The following is a 25,920-nucleotide window of genomic DNA, read 5'->3' as shown; positions in this document are numbered from 1 at the left end:
CTCCCATGAGTAGTCTCAGTTCTTTTTTATTTTTTGATAACAAAAGGAATAAGAATTTAATGGTTTAAAATGATATCATTTCAAATTAACAAAAGCTATATGATCATCTTCAAAGATGATGATAGTACTTTTTTTTATTTAAACACCTTGATTACATACATGATAGTGTTTGGGTTTCAGTCATGTAAAGAACACCACCCATCACCAGTGCAACATTCCCATCACCAATGTCCCAAATCTCCCTCCTCCCCACCCGACCCGCGCCTGTACTCTAAACAGGCTCTCCATTTCCCTCATACATTCTCATTATTAGGACAGTTCAAAATGTAGTTATTTCTCTAACTAAACTCATCACTCTTTGTGGTGAGCTTCCTGAGGTGAGCTGGAACTTCCAGCTCTTTTCTCTTTTGTGTCTGAAAATTATTATTACAAGGGTGTCTTTCATTTTTCTTAAAACCTATAGATGAGTAGGACCGTTCTGCGTTTTTATCTCTCTCTCTGACTTATTTCACTCAGCATAATAGATTCCGTGTACATCCATGTATAGGAAAATTTCATGACTTCATCTCTCCTGACAGTTGCATAATATTCCATTGTGTATATGTACCACAGTTTCTTTAGCCATTCGTCTGTTGAAGAGCATCTTGGTTGTTTCCAGAGTCTTGCTATGGTAAATAGTGCTGCAATGAGTAGTCTCAGTTCTTGTGGGCCTTTAGAGAACAGAAGAGCTGAGTTGCTTTACTAGATGTTTTAATAGCAAGAATCATATGTAAAAATTTTAAGTCATATTGTACTATGTGCAGTTTGAGACACTTGACCTCTTGGTACACTAAATTTTCACACATGGACATTATGACTAGCTTTATTCTATTTATGACTCTCAACTGATACTGACAAATTTAAATCAGACAGTCTTATTTCATACATATATATATATATATATATATATACATATATATATATATATATATACATATATAATTAAAAGAAACCAAAGTTCATACCCAGGTAGCCCCACTCTACCGTCTGCACTATGAGTTGCCAATACATACCTATACTCAACCTGAAAATGCTCTAGAACAAGAGGACACCTCATGGCTTCTAAGCATGGGCTTTCAGAAATGAGTTACTGCCTACCCAAGTTTATATAAAAATACAAAGCAATGGTAAGAATCAATGAAAAAGCATATTTTATAGTTCAGAATGTTTTATGTGTGTACTTTAACAATTCTTTCATGAACTTTTCTTTCAGTTAATAATAGTACCTTTATTTTGTTTATTATCATGATCAATAAAATTCTAAATTAATAACAATTTTGGCAAGTTATATACAATTTTGTCCCCTTGTAAAATTTCTTATTCACTTAAAACATTTATTGCAGTCTACTGTGGCCAAGAAGTGCACTAGACTATGGCTCATTATTGTTATTTCACATTCTGGCATACTTCAGTTTTCCTAGAACCACATGGAGTTCTGAACTTTAAATTTCACTTGAACTGAAAATAATATTTAGTATTCATAGCATTGATATGGTTTCACTAAAGAGCATTCTTTGCTTCAATTGAATAACACAGTGTGTTTCTTACAGAGCATAAGAATTGTAAAATGTTAAGATTTTTTGCTAAATTTAAATTTCCATAAACTGCTATTAAATTTATAAAAGAGTTGCTCTAGATATAATTTTGGAACAAGTTGGAGCTTTATTTTTCAAGGAACAAGGTATATAAAATTAAAAACAAGTAAGATATGGTTCCTGATCAATGAAATAGTCTTTAAAAGAACATCGGTAAGGTCAGGGATAAATTTCAGTTATAGAGCAGTTGGCTCAAATGGATGGAGTTCTGTGTTCAATAGGTAAAGAGATGATAATGATAAGTAGATGGATATAGAAAGATAGATAGATGGATAGATACGTTTTAGAGATAGATACTAATAATGGCTGCCTGGCTGCTTAGTAAAGTGAGGTCTATAATTCTAATGAATTGCATTTTAAAATAAGCTCAATGGTAAATTTTGTGTATGCTTAGTGCAGTTATAAGTGAAGATATGTTTAAAGCATTAAGGTACCATATGTTTCCATGTTCTATCATGAGTAGAAATGCCAGCAAAGTATTTCAAAAATCAAAGAGGTTAAAATTAACTCTTTGCATTTATGTTTTGTCATCATTTTTTATTCAATTTGTGTTTTTTATTGGCCACACGTGGATATGCTCAGGGTTTACTCTTACTTCTGCTCTCATGGATCACTCTTGGTGGGCTCAAGGGTCTTAGGATCAAATCATTTGCAAGGTCTTAACCTTCTGCCCTTTCTCTCCAGTCTATATTGATTACTTTTTTAAATCATCACTATAAAATAGTCAACTCGAAGCTTTATAAGTCATCAAGTTAACAATGTTTTTAAGCCATATAAAAAGCTTATGAAATGATTAATTTTTCAAAGGAAGTTTAAAACTCTTGCCTTTCTATAGGCAGGACTTCAGAGCCTATTTGACTCTTTATAGCTTTTTCTTCAAGGATCCTGTTTTCCTAGGATCCTGTTCTTCTATGATCCTTTCTTGTTCTTTACTCTGGTCCATATGAACATTTTTTTCATGGTAACACAGAAAAATTTTTGGAGACACATTTTATACTGCTATAAAACATTCCATAAAGCATTTTCTGAGCACTCCTCTTCTACAATTCTATCATATGCCTAACCCCAACTAGTCTAAAAGTTCAGCCTCAGTATTTCATAACTTTATCAAAGAACTAACAGTCTGACTTTGAAATGATCAGTTCACTTGTATAACTTTCTGCTAGAACCTTAGTGAGGTCAGGAGCCATGATTTTGGTCATCTTTATAACTCCTAAGCATGGTACTATGTTTCATACAAAATAAAGCTGCCAGTAGCAAATGCATTTTGAATTGATGAATTTCTTAAAAACATGGAGATATATAATTACAAGTTTTAATGCTTTCTAACTAAATCTTTCATGAAACATAATGTAGGTTGGCTAGCATTTCATTCACATATTTTTTCATATGTAAAGGCATGTAAAAGTTATTTTGAGTTATCTTTATTCATTACTTTCTCAAAGCAAAGAATTTGAATGTATCAGAGAAGAAACTGTTTCTTGGCCTTAAAGACTGAATTTTTCTGTTTCCTGGTATTATAAAGTTAATACTCTATGGCCAATTCCCTCTGCATTATCAATTATGTATTTATTTTACATATAAGCTACTTGGCCTTGGTTTAATGTTTTGAAATATTAATGTCATATATGAGTTATAACTGGTGATATTTTTGTGAAAAGTAATGCCAAAATAGGTTAGGTTACAATACTACCTTGGGTGCTGTGTCTGTGATTAAGTTAGGATTTGGTGAAATTTCTCTACACAGTAGAGAAAAGGAATAGGGAGAAAGGTATGAATTTACTAAGCCTAATATTGAAATGACCACTGATAAAATAAGAAGGATTATGAAGGCCTGAGAAATAGCTCAAAGGGTTAGATCACATGTTATACAACTTGGAAGTTCAAGTTCAATCCCAGCACAGCCTATCCCCTCCCTATACACTGCTGAGGTTAACCTTCATACAAAGATGTATATACGTGTATATATGAATATATGTACATGTATATACGTGTATATATACATATATATATATATGTATATATTAGGATCTTGGAACCACTTGAACCATATCAGCTATGTGAATCACTTGCAACTCACTTGCAACTCATCCTGAGCCACTCAGCTAAACTCTGGGAAGCCTTCTAGTCTTGATGTTGTAGGATAGAACCCTAATATTCCAGAGGCAGATATTTGATCATCTACAAGCTTGGCACTTGCTAAACACTAATTGAACTCTCAAGACACATGAATATTCTGTGTATCTTTAGAGAAAACTTATTATACTGTTAGCCTTTTATTGATTTCATTAAATATGTTCCTCTTTATATTTTGTTTAATGTTTAATAATTTGTTTAATTTGATTAATAATTTATTATTTGTTTAACTTTCTGAGCAAGTAGTTATAGCCCTCATATCATAATTAAAAAAAAAAGCTGAAGCTTGACAAGTCCAGAAACTTGTCCAAGTCTGTCTGCCAGGAGTTTCTAATGCCTTTTTAAACTATGAAATTTAGCTCATTTATAGCAGTATTAATTTGTTGAGATTATTCACATTTTTCTTTTATTTGAATACATTATCTGTTGACTCCTTTTACCCTTTATAATGGTGAAAGCCATTGTGACATGAGATGTTACTACAATCGTATTATTATCTAGATTTCAAAATTCAGTGCTATCTTAAACAGAGAATAGTTCAGAATCCTTGATATGAGTTAACAAATCTCCAAAGTCGCTTGTCATATATCAAGGTGCCATTATCCAAAAGACTTTTTCTTCAGACAAAAAAATGGTTTGTTATGTGGTTTAAAACATTCACTATGTGTGATTTTAAATGTAATCTCCTGGAACCGGAGAGATAGCATGGACGTATGGCATTTGCATTGCATGCAGAAGGATGGTTGTTCCAATCCTGGCATCCCATATGGTCCCCCCAGCCTGCCAGGAGCTATTTCTGAGCATAGAGCCAGGAGTAACCCCTGAGCACTGCTGGGTGTGACCCAAAAAACAAAATAAATATATAAACAAATAAAATAAATAAATGTAATCTTCTTCTGGCCATGAAGCATATTGCCATGAATTCTCTGGTTTCTTTCAGACATCTCTAGGTCCCATGGCTTACACTTCTTTCAGCTAATCTTTCTTATATTTTCTTTTGGAGGATATTTTTCCACCCTTTTACTCATTCCCTGACTTAATTATACTATCTTTTTAAAATATATGTATTAATGTACTTCAAAAACTTTCTGAAAGGTTATACAATATAAATACATATATACTAAAAATAGAATAAAATCCCTTCCTTTAATTTCAGGGTTAGAAACAATTTCCTTGTAAAGCCTTAATAACTTCCCATTTGTCAGAAATGTTTGCCTATCTTTTTACTCCTGTGACTCTATTAATATCTTCTTAATGGCATCCCAATGCACAGCTTCCTATTTTAACTGTATGTGTGTGCATCTGCCTTTTTTGACTTCATTATAGAATTTTAAAATTTATCCTTCATCTAATTACATATCTGAGAGTGCCCTTTACATAGTTTGATTTCTTAAGAGAAATCTAAAAGAGGGTCCAGAAAGTTAGCATGGAGGTAGGGCATTTTTTTTTTTTTTTGCGTGCAGAAAGACAGTGGTTCAAATCCCAGCATCCCATATGGTCCCCCGAGCCTGCCAGGAGCGAATTCTGAGCATAGAGCCAGGAGTAACCCCTGAGCACTGTCGGGTGTGACCCAAAAACCAAAAAAAAAAAAAAAAAAGAAAAGAAATCTAAAAAAAAAGTAAAGTTGTTGCTCTACAATATACACTATAACATTGTTCTAGCAATGATTTCAATATATTTTTGTCTTTATTTTTGAAAAATTTGTATTTAATAAGTCTGGTCATGGATATATTTTTGACCTTTCTGCTTGATTGAGCTTCATAGATCTGTAGACTTATGGTTTTATTTTTTGTCAAACAATGTAGTTTTCATCTATTTTTCATTTAATTTCTATGTATTTTTTTTCTAAATCTGGAAAATATTTTATTTTCTCATGGATCTCTGAATCTTTGGTATTTTTCTTTTCTCTATTATTTCTCTGGTTAATATTTGTTTGTACCTACTCATATGTATTCAAGTTTTTCGCCTATATGATATTATCAGTAATTTTTATAATATGTTATTTTAAGATTTTCCCATTATTTCTCTTTTCTAAGCGTCTTCCATTTCTTTGCCAATAGTTTCTTCTTCCATCTCAGAAGTGTCTGCCATTCCTACTTAGAACACTATTAGAGGGTGTAAGTATGTAATTATAGTTCCAACTGCAAAAGTTTTGTTTGTTGCTGAGTAAACTGGTTTCCACCTTATTTGGCATATGCTTGTTACTCATTGGATGGAAGCACCTTTGGATGAAATCATCCTTTAGATTTGTTTTACCCTATCTGTTCCCCACCCCAGGGTTTGTTCATGTGCTTTTCCCAGTCTCGGGGAAAAATCGCTTGCAGTTTTAGTTTTTCACAACCAAGCTATCTGCTTCTTAGTAGCCATGTACCTCTGGATATCTCATATGCCCCTAGCTCCTAGTGTAAGGGAGCATTCTGGGCTATTTGTTTGTGTATGTGTCTTATGCCAAAACACTTGGAACTTGACTATCTTGAAACCATAGTATCATTCTTCAAAGAGAAAGACTTTTGTTGTTGATGCTGAAAATGGAGACATCTACCATTGTTATGGAATTACCAAGAGATCAGAATGATAGAGACTTTGCTGTAGGGAGCAGAGTTGGAGGAATAAAACAGGAGATTCACCCATTCTTTCTAATCTGTAGTGATCTCTTTAATTCCCCAAGAATGAAACCAACAAACATATTACTAGAACTCTTTCTGTGTACGTGGAGTACAACTCAAGTGATTTTCAAGTTCTGGTTAGAGAGTGGCGGGTGGAGTTTAAGACAGTAAACTCTTCTCTATTTAATTCACTTCATACTCTGTTCTTTCATACGGTTTTCTTTCCTAGTTTTCCTGTGATTTGCTTTTTGGCATTTGCTATTTACTTGCATACAGTTGCTGCCAACTTAGTCCTCATCACTATATCTGGTCCACCAGACACAATATGGTTGGATTCCTATCAGGCAGGAAGTGGTCACTGAGCAGAGTCTGAAGTTAGCGCTGAGAACTCTCAGGTATGGTCCCAAAGCAAAGAAACAATTAAAAAACTATAAATATATAATTATAGAATAATAAAAAATATAATTATTAATATATAATTATAGATGATATAATCTATCTTATTTTATATGTTCGTAATTATATATTTTATATACACATCTCTATATGTCATTTACATATTATTTAAATAAAATAGATATTATAAGTTATTTAACATATTATTTATTACGTAAATTATACCTAATATATATATATATATTTACTTTGCAAGAAAACACTCAATCTCAACTCAACCATAGTCTAAAATCCTCCTACGTAATCACATAACTAACTTGAAATCGTCAGGAATAAAGTCATGCCCATTATTACTAACCTCGAGGAAATAATAAACCTTTGTTTTGACTTTATTGGTTGATGGCTTTGATTTAAACAATGAGGCAAATGGCTCAACTGCTTAATACATAGGGCACAAGAATGAAAACAATGAAGTGTTTTTCAAATAAGAATGATTTAAGATGAAGGCTATTATAAACTCTGTAGAGAACACATGAAACAAAAGGATTTTCTCTGTATTGTAACTATTAATAGGATACGTGCTATTAGTTATGATGGTATCATACAGACTGCTATTTTTCATAGATTCATTTCAAATACTTTGAAATTAATTATTTCTCAAATATAAATTAATAAACTATTTATTATCAATGATACAGTAGATATTTTCAAGGTGAATTTTGGCTAGGACTATATGTTAAAAAGTTACTAAGTGAACATTTTTTCATTCGCCTGAGCATCTATTAATTATAAGATAGGACTACCTTTTAAAGAAGGAAATACCACCATTTCTTACTTATATCCAAATCTTGGTATTTGGGGAATTGAAAATCAACAATTTTTCCCACCTTGAAACATATTTGAATATCATAGTGCTGTTACAGTGGATATATCTTTAAAGGTGAGAATGATAGTGAGATTTCAAAAGCAATTAAATAAAACATAAACTCTAAATGCATCCCTTTACCAAAGACTTCTTTGGTAAATATTCTTGAATAAATTTGAATTCATAAGCTTCTATATTTTCAAAGACTGGCACAGTAGTGTTATGTTGAGCATTATTTTGTGTGCTCTCCTGTTACTTATGCATTCATTAGTTTTGTTTACCTGTGCATAATTTTCTTAATTTCACAACAGTTGTTGTTTTAGTAATTGACAATGCAATTTACTGCATGTGTGCTTTCTGGCCCTCAAACAAGTATATTAAGGTGTAAAGCACCAATCTCTTCATTTCAGATATCTCTCTAAAAAAAGAGAAGGATTTGTTGTGACTAATTTCCAATTAATTTGCGCTAGTTATAGTGAACAAAACAATTGCACCTACTAATTAAAATTTAAAATATTCCAATGTGTCATCTTTAGGTGTCTGTGGAATGTATAATTTCCATTTTGGTTCATTGCGGGGTTTGTAACACCACTGAGCTTGACAGCTCTATTAATTTAAAGGCTCAGTAGTACCGATTAGTACAAAACATGAAAAAAATATCATTAATCATTTATTTTAATTTTGCAGCTCTGTCATTTTCTCAGTATGTTTTAAAATTATGATGACACCATAATGTGCACAAATCGACCTGGATGAAGAGGAAACGGATCACACTACTTAGACGAGATACTGGAGTACATTATTAGAGCTTAATTAATGCCAAACTGATTAGATTTGATTGCATTTTAAGCAAAAAAATATTTTTTATGAATTTTCCTTACCATTTTATATTTTAAAACTTTTCCCAAACATGCTACGCAAGTTACTTGCCTATTAATAGGTCTAATTCATACGATATATTAAAATATTGTGAAATTGTTCTTATTCTTTAAATTCAAAACAAAATTTATCATTTTGTTTCGATTTTAAAAAGTTGACTTTTAACAGCTAAAAGGTATTTCTGGTGTTTGTCATTTAATATCTCCAGGATTAATTGGATGTAAAGAACCAAGGGGAGATTTGAAGTGAGAAATACTTAAAGTATAAATGCGTACTTGTTCTATTTACATTGATGTTGTCTGGTACTGTTAAGCTTGTTGAAAGTAACAAAAATTGTACGCACTTAACAGTATTTAGTTTTAGCTCTCAAGCAGACCCGTGTTTAAATTGTTTTTATTTAAAGCATTATGATTTAAAAAGTTATTTATAGTTTAGTTTTAAATACATAACGTTTCAGCATCAATCCCAACACCAGTATCATCCTCCCTCCATCAATGTTCCAGAGTTCATCCCCAAACTGTCCCACATCTCCTGTGGCCCCAGCCTGCCATCAATTTAGGCACCTTTTTTAGGTTGTTTGGTAAATTTTGGGACTTCTTATTCAGTGTTGTTGAGTCAGTGCCTTAAGTATTTACATCTATCCTTTCTTAGTACCACTATTATACCTGAATCATGCAAGGGGACCAAATTTCATATCCACTTCAACTTATATCTTAGAGTGTATTGGAAAGGTTACTTAGCGCCTCGTTTATGGACAACACTTAAATAATTTTTTTATTGTGACTGAAGTTCATTACACAGAATTATTTACAGTACATAGTGACAATAAATGAAGGGTTTTCCCACCACCAATGTTTTTCTCCCTCCACTCCTGTTCCCAACTTGTCTCCCATATATCTCTCCTTTGCCCCCCAGAATCTTAGTGTAACTGGTCTCCACCTTACAGCTTGTTATAGGCTGGGTATCTATTCTGTTTGGTGCTCCATTCTGGTCATTTTTTATTTACACTACATGTTCATATGACTGTTCCTGGAATCATTCTTTCCCCCCCTCATTTTATGAGGCTGAATGATTCAAGTTATGCTATTCTGTTGTAGATAAAAAGGTTAAGGAAAAGAGAAGAAAAAACTTGGTATCAACTACTAAAATAGAAAGAAAAAAATCACCGAATAATATCCACAAAATTGAAAAAGAAAGAAAAAGTGGAAGAAAAAAAGAGAAGTGAAATAATATCAAAAAACAAACACACACAAAAAAAATAAAGCAAAACAAAGGAAGAAAAAGTGGTGCAGTGGCAGGGCTTGGTGTTACCCCACCTTTTTTTTTTTGTATAGGCACAGTAAGTGTTGGGGAAGGAAGGAAATTCCATGGCCTAAGAGATTCAGGGTTTTTCCACTGTTGAAACATATTGTCATGGGAACAACCACTGGCTCCATACCTTCTCATTGCCATATCCCAGGGGTGATTTGTTGTTATTGTTGTTGTTGTTGTTGTTGTTTTGTGGTGTCAGGAATCTTTCCTCTTGGTTGTGGATGAGAAAATAAGGCCACTGTAGCAAGCAATCTTGGTATTTGCGCAGGTTCTAGGACAAAGCCTAGGATAGAGTCTTTAAGGTTCTAGAGGTACTGTTCCAACATTGTTGGTGTGTTCAGTTTTTTGTATCATGTGCTTCATGTTTTTGCTCATTCCCTAAGCCGCAGTCTAGGAAATTATGATTTCAAAGGTTCTGCTCAGTCTCTGTTGTCAGAATTGGGCCTCTGCACTAAGAAATCTTGATTTTTGTAGGAGACCTGGGCTATAGCCTAGGGTAGGGCTTTCCTTAATGGTCTCAAGGTACGTTCTGCCCAGTCACGAGCACCTAAATAATTTTTACTTTGATTGAAGCAGTCAAAATTCTCTCTTTTCATAATTTAAAGGTCTTGCTTTGTGTGATTGTATAGTATAATCATGAGATCAAGACTGACTTTGCTCCCACATTTGTCTTGTGTTTATATTTTATCTAGCTCTTCATTTTCTCTTGTTTGTTTATAAAATGAGAAAATATGACTAACATTCTATATTTTTATTCAAAAGGCTATTGCATTTTTCAAAAGTTTAAAATAAGTCGTATTATTAACCACTGAGAGAAAGCAGGGTCAGTTATTATTCCTCAAGATTTATTTAAGGATTTCAAACACTTGGACATTTTTAAAGTTATCTTTAAAATATACCAATAATAAATAATGAATTTAATTATTTATTTGTTTTTATTTCCTAAAATATGTGATAAGAAAGTTTAAAGCATTTAAAGAATTTTAATACATTACACTTTTTTTTATCTGTGACAATTCAATGAGTGAGCAAAATAGAAATTAAGCATGATTTTCAAGAAATAAATAAAAATTTCACAGTAAATAAAGCGATTTTCTTCAAACTACATTAAAACATTTATTTTCATCTAAAAATAATATTTTTCATAAAGAAGTTTGAATTCGAGTTGATAAATAAGAGCTACTGTCTACAATAAAACATAGATTAAAAATCAAATTCATTTTGATATTCTTTCAAAAAATTATTATTGAATTCCTTCACTATGCTGATGTTTATGTTTTGCTATAACAGGAGGAAAATGTTGATCTCTGAAATTAACATAGGCTTACATTACTCATAATATCACAAAATTCAATTTTTAATCATGCTATGATTTGAATAAAATATTATTATTACTTTATCCTGGGTATATTTTACAAGAGGGTATAATAGACATTTCATTTTGTCAAAGGAGGTCTAAAAAAGACTTTCAGTGAAACTAAATATAGACCATGACAACACAGGCACATTTCAAGCAAAAAATATTTTTATGAATTTTCCTTACCATTTTATATTTTAAAACTTTTCCCAAACATGCTTCGCAAGTTACTTGCCTATTAATAGGACTAATTCATACAATATATTAAAATATTGTGAAATTGTTCTTATTCAATTGGAGGCACGTGGCTGAAGAGATAGGATAGGGATGAAAGTGCTCTCCTTGACCACCAAAGAACGTGGTTTAATCTCAAGCAGCATATATGGTACCCTGAACACTACAGGAGTAAGCCCTGAGCATGGCCAGATTCAGTCCTAAAATAAACAAAAACATAAGAAGTTCATTCCTTGCAGAAGGATCAGTATAAATGAATGTGTATATGTACAATTATGATGTGTACAAAAACTGAAATAGAACATGATGCATATAAAAGGAAAGAAAAAGATGTGTAGTCCAGTACACATAGTCCAGTGGATCTAAGAATTGTAGGGCTTCAAAGCATGCAGGAGGATATTTTTTTTTATTTCTTTTATTAATTATAATCAAAAATGCTTTCCTCACACAGGGTAGGAGTTTGAGGCTTGAGTGACACACAGCCAGGAACCTACCTATTCCTCAAGCTGCCAAGTCTCAGCCTGCCATAGCCCCAGTGACTTAGTGCCCAGGGCGTGACCCCCACAGTAGTCAAGCCTCCAAGGGGCCAAGTTAGAAAATTATATTCACTCCTACATAGCACATTCCGGAGTACAAGGATTAAACTGGTCATACGTGGGCCTGCACCAAACTATTTAATTGTCCAAAAGACGGAGGCCCATTGACGCTTACTCCTCAGAGCTCTGCCTGTTGACATAGTCCTGAAGAAGTGCCAGCACTTCCGCTAGCCGACTCATCCTGGTGGCCTTGCCCTGAAAGCGGCCTTTCTTTCCTGCTCCTTTGCCTTCCAGGATTTCAGCCACCCTGGATCCCAGGGTCTCCACAGCCTCTGCTGGCCCTGCCAGAAGGAAGAGGCCTGCACCTTTCTCCTCTCCTACAGTCAGGAGCAGAAGGGTCCCCTCTGACCCAATTTTGTTGGCAATGATATTCATGAACTCGGAATCACCCTCTTTCCTGTGAAGCATGACTACCCCGCCCCAGTCAGGGCTGTTCCTGAGACTGCGGGCAGTGTGCACGGCCAGGTCACGGAGTAGAGTCAGGTTGTTCTTCTGTAGAAGCTTGGTGGAGTTTTGTAGCTTTTGCACCGCATCTACATGCTCCTCTGGCCCACACTTAAGTAGGCCACTGAGTGCTTTCTCGGTTCCATGGCTTCTCTCCATCCACTTCAGAACACGGTTCCCAGCCAGGAACACCAGGTTAGTCTTGTTCTTTTTCCCCTTCTCCATGCCCAGGATTTTAATGACCTGGAGGTCACTGAGATTGTTCACCTGGGTGCCACAGCACATGTTGGAGTCGACACTGTCGATGGTGACAACTCGGATGGGCCCAGCGTGGTCATCAGGCAGGCCTCGGCCTCTGACCTTCTCCACCTCAGGATCATCCAGGCTGAGCTCCTGGACTGTCACCGGCAGCTGAGCCCTGATTTTCCCATTGACATTCTGCTCGATGGCAGAGACTTGCTCTGCGGTCACAGAGGGGCTGTCCAGCTCTATCACACAGCACAGCCGCCCCAACTCCCATGATGTCGTCTTCAACCCAAACAGACTGTCAGCCACTGCGGTGATGAGATGTTGCCCTCGGTCTGCAGCTCCGCAGGCTGGCAAGAGACCACGGTGGTGGTGAACTCACGGGCATAGCTGTCCCGCTGACACTCGCAGGAGGATATTTTTACCTTGAGTGCAAGTTAGGTAGAACTTGAGTTTAAGAAGGAAGATTTGGTTATCTTCTCTTGCATGGTAGTCTGATTTTTGAGGAATGGACTGGAAAGAAAGGCAATAATGAGTTAGGAGAGACTTCTGGAATTGTTCTGACATAAGAAATGTGTTATGAGAAATACTGAAAATGGGGAGAGGTAGAGAAAGTTGAGAAATTAAGGAAATATTTTAGAATAAAATTTATCAGACTTAGGAGAGCACAGATTTTAGACGAAAAGAAACTGCCAAGAAGAATTCAGTCTTTAGTTCAACAAATGAATAAATAAAACAATCAATAAATAAATGGTGAAACAATTTCTTGAAATCAAAGAATCTGGAAATCAAGAATTTTTTCAGTTATGAAATTCAGCTCACCCAGAATTTGCTTGGTAATGGTTATCCTGAACACAGAACTAGAAAACACGATTATCATTTTGTTGTGCATTTGTTAATTTTGTATAGGTGACATATTAAAGCTATTTGTATGGGTAACATAAAATATAAAATAACATCCTTCATGATAATAAATCATGAAATAGGCTAATAGTAAGGAGAAAAATCCTTCATTTGAATGCTATGGTCCTTCAAAGAGCTTCAAGTATGGCTAGAGTTAAGAATTAGGCCAAAGAATTTCTTCTCACATCTGACAGTATGAGATTATTTTTTTTTCTTCTGGTCTTTTTATTTTAACTTTATTCTGTGGTTTAAAAAAATATCCCTGGGTGCTGGAGAGATAGCATGGAGGTAAGGCGTTTGCCTTTCATGCAGGAGGTAATCGGTTCGAATCATGGCGCCCCATATGGTCCCCCGTGCCTGCCAGGAGCAATTTCTGAGTCTGGAGCCAGGAATAACCCCTGAACACTGCCGGGTGTGACCCAAAAACCACACACACACACACACACACACACACACACGCACACACGCACACGCGCACACACACACACACACACACACACACACACACACACACACACACACACAAAATCCCTGGTTTGGAAATAAAAATTCTATTCTTTTATTTTTGTCTGTAGAAATGGTGTATGCTGTGGGTAAAATGGTAACAAAGAACGTCTATTCTATTCAGACAAAAAGCAGTTGGCCATACTGTATTTTATATCAAGTATCATCCCAGAACTCATCAAACCTTGTGTCAGGTACAAGAGGAGAGAGAGAAAATGTGCTTTTCACTAAACTAAAGAAATCCACACATCAATTTCGCAGCAATGACATGCATAATTTCATTTGGTATTTATGATATTTGTATAAAGTAATTGTAATCATTGCTCTCTTTTCTCGAGTCATAGAGACTTGCTCCAAAATGTGAGTTTCTTTAATGAATTGTAAATTTTTGGCCCCATATCCTGATCTGAACTGTTAAGCTAAATAAAAGGATTACATAGCAGAGTATATATAAACATCCCAGATGTGAATATTCTGGTAAAGGGGAGGAATTTTTTTTTATCAATTGCTTTGCAGCATTTTCATCTAGTTGAAAAAGTGGAGAGCTCCTAGGGCTAAAGAACTCTTTTACGAGTTGAGTTAAAGCTATAGATATAACTTCTCTGGAGAGTTATGAACACTATAAGAGTGTTGAAAAGAGATTTTCATTAATCTTCCATGGTAACCAATGCTCAAAAACAAAATATTTAAAAAGAGAAAACCAGCTCTTTATCTTAAATAAAGTTTTAATCTAGGGTTGAATATTTCTCCTGTACTGTCCTCATCATCTTCAGGAGAAAGTTTCACTTTTCTCATTGCCTTATACATACAATTTCTGCAACTTTTTTGGCAAACAAAAGGCTCATCACCATGTTAAAAATATTATATTATTGGGCCCGGAGAGATAGCACAGCGACGTTTGCCTTGCAAGCAGCCGATCCAGGATCAAAGGTGGTTGGTTCAAATCCCGGTGTCCCATAGGGTCCCCCGTGCCTGCTAGGAGCTATTTGTAAGCAGACAGCCAGGAGTAGCCCCTGAACACTGCTGGGTGTGGCCCAAAAAACAAAAACAAAAAAAATTTATATTATAGCTCTTCAGAATAATTTCTCTCAATTTGATGGTAGACCAAAGACATTGACATTTAATTTGGAAATTACTGTCTTTACAGAAAATAATGACTAGAAACATAAAAAAGCGAAAAAGTTAGCATGCGCTTTACCCTACCGTTATATGGCTCAGCAAAACACATGAATTTAAAATTGGTTCCATTATTTGAAAGATACAATCATTCCAACATCTAGCTTCATAACTTTTTGTGTTCAATCTAGATAATTATAGTTGAAGCTTACCTCACAGACACTTCTTAGCATTTATTTTGCTCTTAGAATCCTATTTATTTGTAAGGTAGTTGAGTAAATCCTGTAGTAATAAACCTTGAAATAAATTAATAAGAAAAAATTTGGCTTGATAAAAGGGAAATTATTTTTCAAGGGAAATGCTACATACTGAAGTACTTAAAAAAAAACAGTATTATTAAGACCACCCTCCTGGCAAGTAATAAGAATCATTTAACAAGATTATGTAATTAAATCAAACTGGATCATTACTTAAATTGGGAAACTACTATCCTTTAAAGAGAATTAATTCTACATTGTGGGATTAAGTGTAGAGCTATACTCAATATAAAAATAGATCCATTGTAATCTATTTTTAACTGTTGACTTTTTTTAAGTTGAAGTTTATTTTATATTCTAAATTTTATTTTATTGAAACCATCGTGATCCACTTTACTCCATAATTTTAACTTGATTTTCTATATTTTTTTCAAGAGTTTACAACTTTTAACCTTTAGGTGCAATCTGGAAAACTACCCGTTTCTGTATAACAAGAGTTAAGGTTTTAAAAGCGTTTTAAATGATTAAAAAATAAGAAAATAAATATAACATCACAGTGACAAATTTTGATTTCCATACCCAAGGATTCAAAGGCAGATAATCACAGTAATTTCCATATAGTTTCTGCATCCCTCGTGCAACGTGACAAAATTAAGTGGTTAGCAAGATGTGTAGGTCAGAAAGCCTGATCTGTTTGCTACAATGCCCCCATTGCCTTTGCAATAAATGCTTGCCAACCCCTGGCCCCTGTTATAATACCCAGTCCCTCTTCTGTGCTTCAAGTTAAATGTTGTTAAAACTAACATGTCCTGAGACTGCGACAATCTGCCTGGCACTGGTTTGTTTTCCACTGAATCTTTAGAACGTATTTGAAGCACAAGGCACATCATAATCTACCATTTCATATGTTATCTTACTCAGACTATGAATATATCAGCCAGGTTCTCTATAGCAGAAGTATATTCTCATAGGACCAGAGCAATAGTACAGCATTTGCCTTGTATGCAGCTTACCCGGGTTTGATAAGCAACCATATGGTTCCCCACTCTGACTCTTCTATAATGATTCCTGAGTGCAGTGCCAAAAGTAAGCCCTGAGCACAACCTGGCTGAACCTAAAAACTAATATATATAAGATAACATTATTATTATAATGAATATACTACAATATAATGATATTGCTGGGGACTAATTTCTACTCAAGTGCTCAACAGTATTTGTTGCAGGGTTGTAGTGTACTGAAAACAGAAAATCAGTCTCCCCTTTGCAAATATTGTATTCTAGTTTTTTGAGCAACATCTCCAGCACTTAGTGGTCTTATAACTATTTGGTCTTGGTGACTCCATTACTGCCCCCTCCAATTGGGAGGCGGGACTAGAAAGTTCAAGTTATGTGGTTTTGTTTGAGGACGAGAAAGGTATATAATGGGGTAAAAATTTACTACACCGACTATGAGCAGAGTCATTCTAGAGGCTCTCATCTTTGGTTTGAGGGACGATGGGGAAAAGAAGAAGGTGAGACACCACAACAGTTTAAAAAGAGGAATCAAATAAGATATCCAGTGAGCATTGCAGCACTAAAAATATGCACCACATAGTTGCCATGGTCTTGAGATAGGAAATATGACAAGGCGCAAAGAGGAAGAAGAGAAAAGAAGAAAAAGTAAATATATAATTAAAGAAATGGACAACTACTTCAATATCTACTCCAAAACAAAGAAATCAACAAAAACTAGATAAAATAATAATAATAAATAAAAAATAAGAATAAAAATTAAAAAAATTAAAAAAGAAAGATTATTTTGTGGTTTTTGTCTCTCCCCCCCTGCATAGGCACAGTAAATATTGGGGTCATCTGTAATGGGAATCCCCTTGGCCTAAGAGATACAGGGTTTTTTTTTAATTAACTTTCATAACAAAATAATTCATGACTATTGAAAAACCATAAACTGGCAAGAAAAAGAGGCTGTTTCTTTGTCCCATCATTTCTGTCATTAGTACTCACAGTGAATTATTTTACATGATCATTTATGCTACCTATATGTGTGTATATACATATAGATGTATATTATATACATATATAAACATTATGCTTTACTTGTTATTTTATTATTTTTAGGTACATTCTTGCACTTTATTCTAGAGAAGTAGCTTTAATCTCTTTTACCTTATTACTAGTCAATATATACTGGTTGTTTTTTATGGGCCAGATGACATTTATGAGCATCAATTCATTTAGTTCTTCAAAAAAAAAAAAAAAAACAATGGAATTGATACTAAATTGAAGTCTCTATACTATTGATGAAGGGAATAAATCAGTCATTAGCATAAAGTACCTAGATAGAACATGGTCATCTCAGACAGCAATTTTTATCCATTATGCTCTTCTACCCTGAAAAAAGTTATTTAATTGAGAAAAATGTAAAATATATAATAATTAAGATTCAAAAATGTGACAACCTGCTGAAATAATTACAAATACAATGTGCTAGGTCCTATAAAGTTTTGAGAATATCTTCTTTTTTAATGTATATGATTGTATGAAGTGTTCACTTTTTCACTCTTCTATATCTATTATTTCTACTTTCCTTTGTTCTTCTTTGTTTGGGAGCAACCCATGGCTGTGCTCAGAGATTACTCTTGGCTCTGTCAACAGGGATCACTCCTGAGAGGTCCCAGGCAGCTATCTGTAGTGTTGGGGTTCCCAGGGTCAGGCCCAGGAAAGTGCTTTAAACCCTGTACTTTCCACCCCACATTCTCTCCTTGTACAAGCATCCTGTTCAACTCTTTCCAGGTTTCTTTCATTGCTGTCATCTTAGATCCCTGATCACATGGTCTGCTGTTGTTTTAAATAAACTATTATATTTTAACATGTTTGGTTTTAGGTTGTGCAGACTATTCAAGACTGTGTTCTCGTAGTGACCTCTGATCAGTACTTGGGGACCTTTGTGGTGCCAGTGATCAAGGCAAGGTTATTTGCATGTAAGAGCTTCTTAAATTCAAGATAAAATTGAATAGTGGTCACAAGAATTTTCAATGATTTCCACACTCTTTTATCAACACACTACTCTCAGTGTACTTAGAAAACCTACATTAGTATACAATAATAAATCAAAACCTATAGTATACATTAGTGTTCATTCTTGATGTAAATACTGTATGCACTTGGACAAAAGAATAATAACAGTATCTACTGTCATAATACCCTGCCCTAAAAAGCCTATAGTCTCTACCTATTCATTCCTCTTTACCTCGACCTATTCTCTGATAATGACTAATATTATTAACATTAGTGTCTCCATAGTATTTCCTTTGTTTAGAATGTCGTATAGTGAGAATCAGGTAATATGTTGCTTTTCCACATTGACTTATGCTACTTAAAACTGTGCATTTAAGATTTATCACACCGTTTTGTGTCTGAATAATTCATTTCTTTTTTTTAATCTTAATAGTATTCTGGTATCTAGATCTACCAAAGCTGGTTTATTCCTAATTCAGCATTCAGCTACTGAAGAACATATTGGTTACTTTTGAGGTTTCTTTTTTCACTATTAACTAAAACAAGTCAACATCACAGGTCAAGTGTTTCTGTACGTATACATTTTCAGTTGTTTTGGACAAACAACAAAGAGCACAATTCCTGGATTTTATAATAAGAACAAGCAGGAAAGTACCAGCTGTCTTCAAAGAGACAACATAATTTCTTCACTAACAGTGTTGTCAGTATTATCCTTTAATCTGTTTCTTTACTTATTTATATGATGGTGAATTCCTTCAATTTTCTTTTTTTTTTAGTTTTTTGGGCCTCACCCGGTTGATGCTCAGGGGTTACTCCTGGCTAAGCGCTCAGAAATTGCCCCTGGCTTGGGGGGATCTTATGGGAAGCCAGGGGATTGAACCGCGGTCCTTTCTTGGCTAGTGCTTACAAGGCAGACACCTTACCTCTAGCACCACCTTACTGGCCCCCCTTCAATTATTTTTAAAGAATGTGGAAAGTAGCTCCTCTTGATCATTTTATAGTGAAAATAGATTCTTTATTTTCTTGGATTTCTCCAATACATTGACTAAATATGAAAATTTTTATTTTACCATGGAGGTTGAAGTTGGCTCTCTGTTGTCTTCTAGCACTCGCTGATGCATTTAGGAAATGTAACAGCATGCTAATGTAATAATTTTATGTAAGCTTTTCCTTTCACATAAAGAGGACATTGGACCTTCTTTCCTTTCCTTCATAGTTGCAAGGTACAGACAACCAACACATGCTTGATTGGGGTGCTTAACCATTTGGCTGCAGTGCTCTCAAAAGATTACCTGTCTGGTTGCAACGCTCATAACAAAAGTGCTTTTCAAGCATTTCTGGTGATAACTTCAGTGTAATGCTCTTACCTATTGCAGTTATGTATGACTTGCTGGGAATTACTATGATGCTACATAAGTTATCACAAGTCAGAGCATTCTTTGCTATAGTACTGGCACTATTGTGCTCATAGTTGTGATACTGACACACTTGAATTTGGTTCATCAGAAATCATAGTGTTGTGCATAAGAGCCATAAATAGCTGAGTTGCCATGCTTGGTATACATAGACAGTGTCACAGGTAAAAACGAGTGCCTCCCATTTACTTCCAAATTTGGCATTGCTTCCACTCAGTGATTCCATGATCTCAAAGGATGTTTGGGGAATCATCTTTTTCTCCTTGATTTGGAGATTTTATTTAGGTATGAGAGGATTTGGGGGGGAGGGAAGAATAGGAATAAAAGCTTTATTAGCAGAAAACAGATGAGGTGTTTTTCAGGGCAGTATGTAGCAGGAAAATACAAAGGTAGTACTGCCAGGTAGTGCCTAAGAGTTTTGAGAATAAAAACTCAAATTTACCATTTAAGTGACTGTTTCAGAAACTATCTAGTTGTTGTCTTATAATAGAGTGTGTTGAGACCAATTTTCCAGGTCAGAAGTGGAGAAGACTGGACAGGTCTAGAATATAAAAGTATATTTCTTAAGAAAATGGGTATGGTAGTAGAAACTTGACAAATTCCATGAAGAAAGATTAGACTGTTGCTGTTCAAACTTATCAGACCCTTGAACTCTAAGGCTGAGTGTGGAGCTGATTGTTCAAATAACATAATGAAGGGTAGCAGGGATATTTGAGGCTTTCAGGACTGGGAACAAGGAAATAATATACCAGTCTACCTGGAGAATGAGTCAGAGGTGACTCTCTGATATGTCACTGTTAATTGAATCAGAGTTTAGAGAGAATACAGGTATCCTTTCTATATATTACATATGGGTATATAGTAGGAAAGATATTGGACTGAAAGGTCTCTTTCCTACCTTTGTTTTTTTTTAAACCACAATTCAATTCTAGACCAGTAAAAATTTCTTCTGTCTAGTATTACATACTTGCTGAGGTACATGAAACAGGTCGAAAAGAATATAAAGCAGTTCACACAGAATTTGGCTATAGCAGGAGTCAGGCTAGGGTATTCTTTTCTATTTTTATTATTGTGTTGTTTTGTGGTTGTTGTGTTTCTCCAGGTCCTGGGCTCATGGGGGTGCTCATGGGACATGTATGTGGTGCCTGATATTGAATTAGAGTTGCTTATGTGCAAGACAAACATTCTACCTTCTGTCTGTTCTATATCACTAGCCTGTTACTGTTTTTAAGATGGCTGTTATGAGGTCTAGCTCTCACACTATAAACCTGACTGTGCAACAGGAGACTGTTTCCTTTAAGCTGATTTTTATGTGTAGTCCTTGATCTGATTTTAAGTGTGCATTTTTATGTCAGTGTAAATAATTAAAATATAGAAGCCAATTAAATTCTTATGTTTACATTTTAAATTATCCTCAATATTAATTTGAAATAGGAAGGTGGAATTAGTATTGTGGGAAAGTAGAAAGGCCTCTGTCTGTCACTGTTGCTTTTAAAAGGAGTATCTGATAAACAGACATCAAGAGTCTGGCCATGCGGACAATATTCTTTTAATAACCACATTCATCTTGAACTTTAAGTGTTGTTTTCTACCTCCATGGAATCATTTCAACTTCTAAGAGCCCTATGCTTATGATTATGCACAATTAGGCTCTCAATTATAATGTCAAGTTCTTTTGCAAACTAAACAATCAAATTCAAGCTGCATTAAAGTCTTCATAGCTGAGGCTCAATAAATAATATCAATACACTGAGAAACAATGAAGAAATTGCTCTTAAAGATAGAGGCAAAGATTTGGTTTATATTCTTAGTCTGTTGAATCCTATCACATCTACATTCTAAAAGCTTTGAGAATAACAACATCTTATTGCCATTTTTCAAGGCAAAAACAGTAACATAAAAATATACAAATTCAAAATGGCAAATCTTTGCGAATGGAATGTCTTAATCAAAGACTGTTGAAAGCCTCTTACTAAGTTTCCCCACAAACTAGCATCTGAAAGTAAAATTGCACTTGTCTCTTCAGTTTTGTGAAGCTTACACCTGGGCATTTTGGGACGACAACACCTGACCTGAAATTAGCTTCGGCTTTATTTTTACCTCCACCCTATAGGACAACACATAATTTATTCATTGAGATTCTGTATGCTAAGACTCTAAGTACATAAGTCTCATGAGTAATGGTTTTAAACTATCTTTTTGGGGGGAGGGCTTTGGCCACACCCGGTGACGCTCAGGGGTTACTCCTGGCTAGGCTCTCAGAAATCACTCCTGGCTTGGAGGACCATATGGGACACCATGGATCAAACCCAAATCCGTCCTGGGTCAGCCACATGCAAGGCAAACGTTCTACAGCTGTGCGATCACTCCAGCCCTAGATTATCTTTCTTAAGAGAAAGAAGCACAATGATTTTCACTTCCATAGACAACAAAAAAAATTGAAAATTAAATTTTTTATAAAAATTGTGTTTTATTAAAGAAAGAGTTATCTACTTTTATCATGAGAATGATTAAACTAATTAAGAAGACAGGTTTGCAGATAAAATTTTAACTAGGACTGGCTATTCCTCTACTTGGAAACTGTAAGCCAAAACTACATATTAATTGTTAGCAGATTTCATTGTTTCAAAAGTACTGAATGAGATCCTATGTTATTTTCTGAAGGAAAAAGTACTTGTGTTTCCTTTTAAAGAAGAATTTTCAGTGAAGTTAGTCATGCCCAAACAAAACTCTACAACTAAAATAAAGCAAAAAGATCAAATAAATTTTCATGTAAAATAATGTGTACTATTTTAGAAATCCCTTGTCATAAAAGGAGTCTACCATATTAAGTTACTGGAATGATGTTTCTTCTTAACATTTCACAACAATAATTTTACAGTAAGTATCTTATTTCCTAAAATATCATGTTTGTATATTACCTAAGGTATTTCTAAAGTATTAGTCTCTCAACTTTGAAAAAGAAATCTTTAATGACTAATGTTCTATCTGAATCTAAGTAATACAAGTAATATAGGAGAACTCCTTCTCTGAGACTCAACATTAAATGGCATTTTATGTAAAAAAAAAAAGCATTTTTATTCTCAGGCTTGAAACTTTGTCTTTTTTTAAGCCTTCTACTTTACACCTATAAAACTGTCTATTATGCTTTTAAAAATTCTCTTTCTTATTCAGCAGTAAATTTCTTAGTAGCAGGTATTCTAGAGATTTCTTTTTTTTTTTTTTTTTTTTTTGGTTTTTGGGCCACACCCATTTGACGCTCAGGGGTTACTCCTGGCTATGTGCTCAGAAATCGCCCCTGGCTTAGGTGAACCATATGGGACACCAGGGGATCGAACCGCGGTCCATCCTACGCTAGCGCTTGCAAGGCAGACACCTTACCTCTAGCGCCACCTTCCCGGCCCCCTCTAGAGATTTTCTTAATAAAATATTATTGGTACAGTATCTGAAGCATAGTAAGAACCTAAATTTGAGAAATGAATAAATCTATCAATGATGCTGTATTAGATATGTTCCAAGTTAGAATTGAAATTATTTTAAGCAATCAGTCCCATAAGGTAGGGTCTACTGTAATGCTTGATTATTAGAAAAAACCTGATAGAAACCTTTTTACATGGGTATTTTGACATTTTAACTACCCAGCTATACATTCCCCAATGACAAGATAATAAAAATTAAATATTTAAAAAGCAGGGGTTAGAATATTAGTTGAGCCAGTAGTATGCTTGTCTTGTATAAGGCTGACCTGGATAAGATTCCTGGCACTCCATAGGGTTTCCCAAAGCTGCCAGGAATGATCCCTGAGAACACAGCTAGAAGTATGCCCTGAACATTGCTGGATATGGCCCCCAAAACAAAAATAAAAGAAAAAAAGAGGAAGAAGAAGAAGAGAAATCATCGATCCATAGAATTTGGGGTTAATTTAACTTAATAGTCTTTTACAGGTGCCATGTATTTTTACAATAAAGATTAACACTGAATCTTCCCAGAATAACCTGATTCCAACAGAGTTAGGGTTGTTCATTTTGCAGGTGTTCTTTTTTTTTTTTTTTTGCACACTCCTTTCTAGACTTTGAAGGAAATCAGTTCCCCAAAACCACTATGTCCATTTTAATCACCCTGTCCATGTGATATACCTTTTCTGTTATTATTATTGGTTTCATTGATATTAGTGAATGACAAGTGAAGGATATTCATTTTAATTTGAAAATGTCAGGCATGCAATTTAAGAGATATATTTTTGCAGCTTTTAATGAGGCAGTGTTTCTTTCTGAAAGAAATTCTCATCTCTGATGATTGTGCTATGCAGGTGACAACTGATATTTAATAAGCGATGGTTCTTATATTTGTCCCAGTTCTCTAAAGAAAATGTCTCCTATTGCTTTCGAAAAACTCTTAACGTCACTAGCCCAAAGGCACGATTTGACCTTTTTATTACATAATGAGAATCATTTATTATCTTTCCATGTATCTTAAAGTCACAGACAAAATGCCACTTTGATAATTGCTTTCAATTAGCTTTGAGCATAGCATATATTCATAAAATGTCTCCTCTCATTTAGACTTGAATTAGAGAAAATTGCAGACATAATCTACTTTAAGGTTGTCTCATTCGTAGTTTTAGATAAAAGAAATCAAAATGAGTAGCTTTTGAACAGTCTCTCAGCATGGTTTACTAGGCTTTTCAATATTTGATTCAATTCTATTAGCAATTAATTAACCAATTAGGAAGCAAGTTCATCATTTCTGACCTTTGATTAAAGTTAACTTTTGACTTTTATTCCTAATGATTGTTTTAAAATTAAGCCTTGCAGTTCATGTTGAAAGAGAGAAACAATCTGATGAGGAAGATAAATAAAGCTTGCCTTGATTCCAAGTTTCCTTTGAAGTTGGTCTTGAATTTGGATTCTGAATTCAGCAATGATGCAATCTTTCCTGCTTGGATAAATAATACATAACTCATAGTCAATAAATTATGCTGGACAATTCTGTAGCCTAAATAAGAGTGTTATAGTGTTACAGCATTAGTAGAAATAAACTTAGAGGTAATATGATACTCAAAAGATTTTCTTCTTAGTAATGTAAGCATTGTAATATGAAACAAATGCACAGACTAATTTCCCTTCAAATCTTTTTGAAATAAGAGAAAATTAAAGTACCGTTTACATTTATAATATTTCAGTAGCTCATGAAATGCTACTAAAGATAAGGTAGGGATTCCCAGACATTGGTCCTGTATATGGAGATGACTTATATTTTCTTTTTCTTTTGCTCTAGATAAAAATTACGCACAAGAACCAAGCCCCAATGCTGATGGGTCCTCCTCCTAAAACTGGGCTGTTCTGCTCCCTCGTCCAAAGAACAAGGAACAGAAGCAAGGAATAATCTTTCTATTGTTTAATTCCTAGGGATCTAATTGGCATAATTGGGCCATGGACCATGTATGTTGGACATCTATGAACCATTTCAAGTCTTTTGTTCATATAAAATCATGAAATTGGTTTTACAGTTTTTTGTTACTGAGCTTCTGTAAAATTTGAATATTAGACTAAAAAAGTTCGCATTTTTATAGGCATCTTTGCATGAACAAAGTAAAATTTATATAAAAATGGTACTGCATATTTTAGTTGCATGCATTCTCAGATTTTTATGTCTCCTGCTTATTTTTTCCTTCCAGTTTAAACGACTAACCTGTGAGAAAAAGCTTAAGAAAATATCACAAAGTAATACCATGGAAAATGGGATTCTCTGTGTGACTGATTATTCGGTAGCACTAACTGTAATGTGGTTGTGGCCATAATTACAGGTTCCTATCATTTTTCCCTTGCAGAATTAGTGTATTGTGATCTTGGACCTATCACTTAAGGTAAATAGTATTTCAAGAGAAATACTTTATTAATGAGTTGTTCTATCATACTTTGCTCTATCTAGTTGGGTTTTTATTTCCAACATCTGAATGTGTCTGAGTGGAATTTAAAATTTCAGGTACAAAGTTTTATGTACT

General features: G+C 34.4%; 2 protein-coding genes across 2 annotated transcripts in view; one reads left to right on the top strand and one right to left on the bottom strand.

The window, feature by feature from the left end:
• Window positions 1-25,301, top strand: part of DGKB (diacylglycerol kinase beta) — a 754,568-nt gene extending 729,267 nt beyond the window's left edge. The window contains exon 26 of the mRNA XM_049785694.1: window positions 25,194-25,301. Within this exon, the coding sequence (XP_049641651.1) occupies window positions 25,194-25,301 (108 nt within the window). The remainder of the gene's footprint in view (window positions 1-25,193) is intronic.
• On the bottom strand, window positions 12,073-13,584 carry LOC126026261 (alanyl-tRNA editing protein Aarsd1-like). Its single transcript, XM_049785957.1, has 2 exons — window positions 13,527-13,584; window positions 12,073-13,054 (listed from the first exon to the last, which is right to left on the bottom strand). Exons 1-2 carry the CDS (start codon window positions 13,582-13,584, stop codon window positions 12,126-12,128), a joined length of 987 nt encoding a protein of 328 aa, XP_049641914.1. The 3' UTR covers window positions 12,073-12,125.
• Window positions 25,302-25,920: the final 619 nt, after the last annotated feature.

Source organism: Suncus etruscus, chromosome 13 (genome assembly GCF_024139225.1).
Source record: "Suncus etruscus isolate mSunEtr1 chromosome 13, mSunEtr1.pri.cur, whole genome shotgun sequence".
NCBI classification, from domain to species: Eukaryota; Metazoa; Chordata; class Mammalia; order Eulipotyphla; family Soricidae; genus Suncus; species Suncus etruscus.
The sequence above is the reverse complement of the archived record's forward strand: the minus strand, read 5'-3'. Positions and strand labels throughout refer to the sequence as shown.

Coding starts and splice junctions, on each gene's coding strand:
- LOC126026261 (XM_049785957.1), bottom strand. CDS start 13,584: ATGATAATCGTGTTTTCTAGTTCTGTGTTCAGGATAACCATTACCAAG. Junction 13,055..13,526: donor CATTACCAAGCAAATTCTGG/GTGAGCTGAATT, acceptor GTCTCTTGCCAG/CCTGCGGAGCTGCAGACCGA.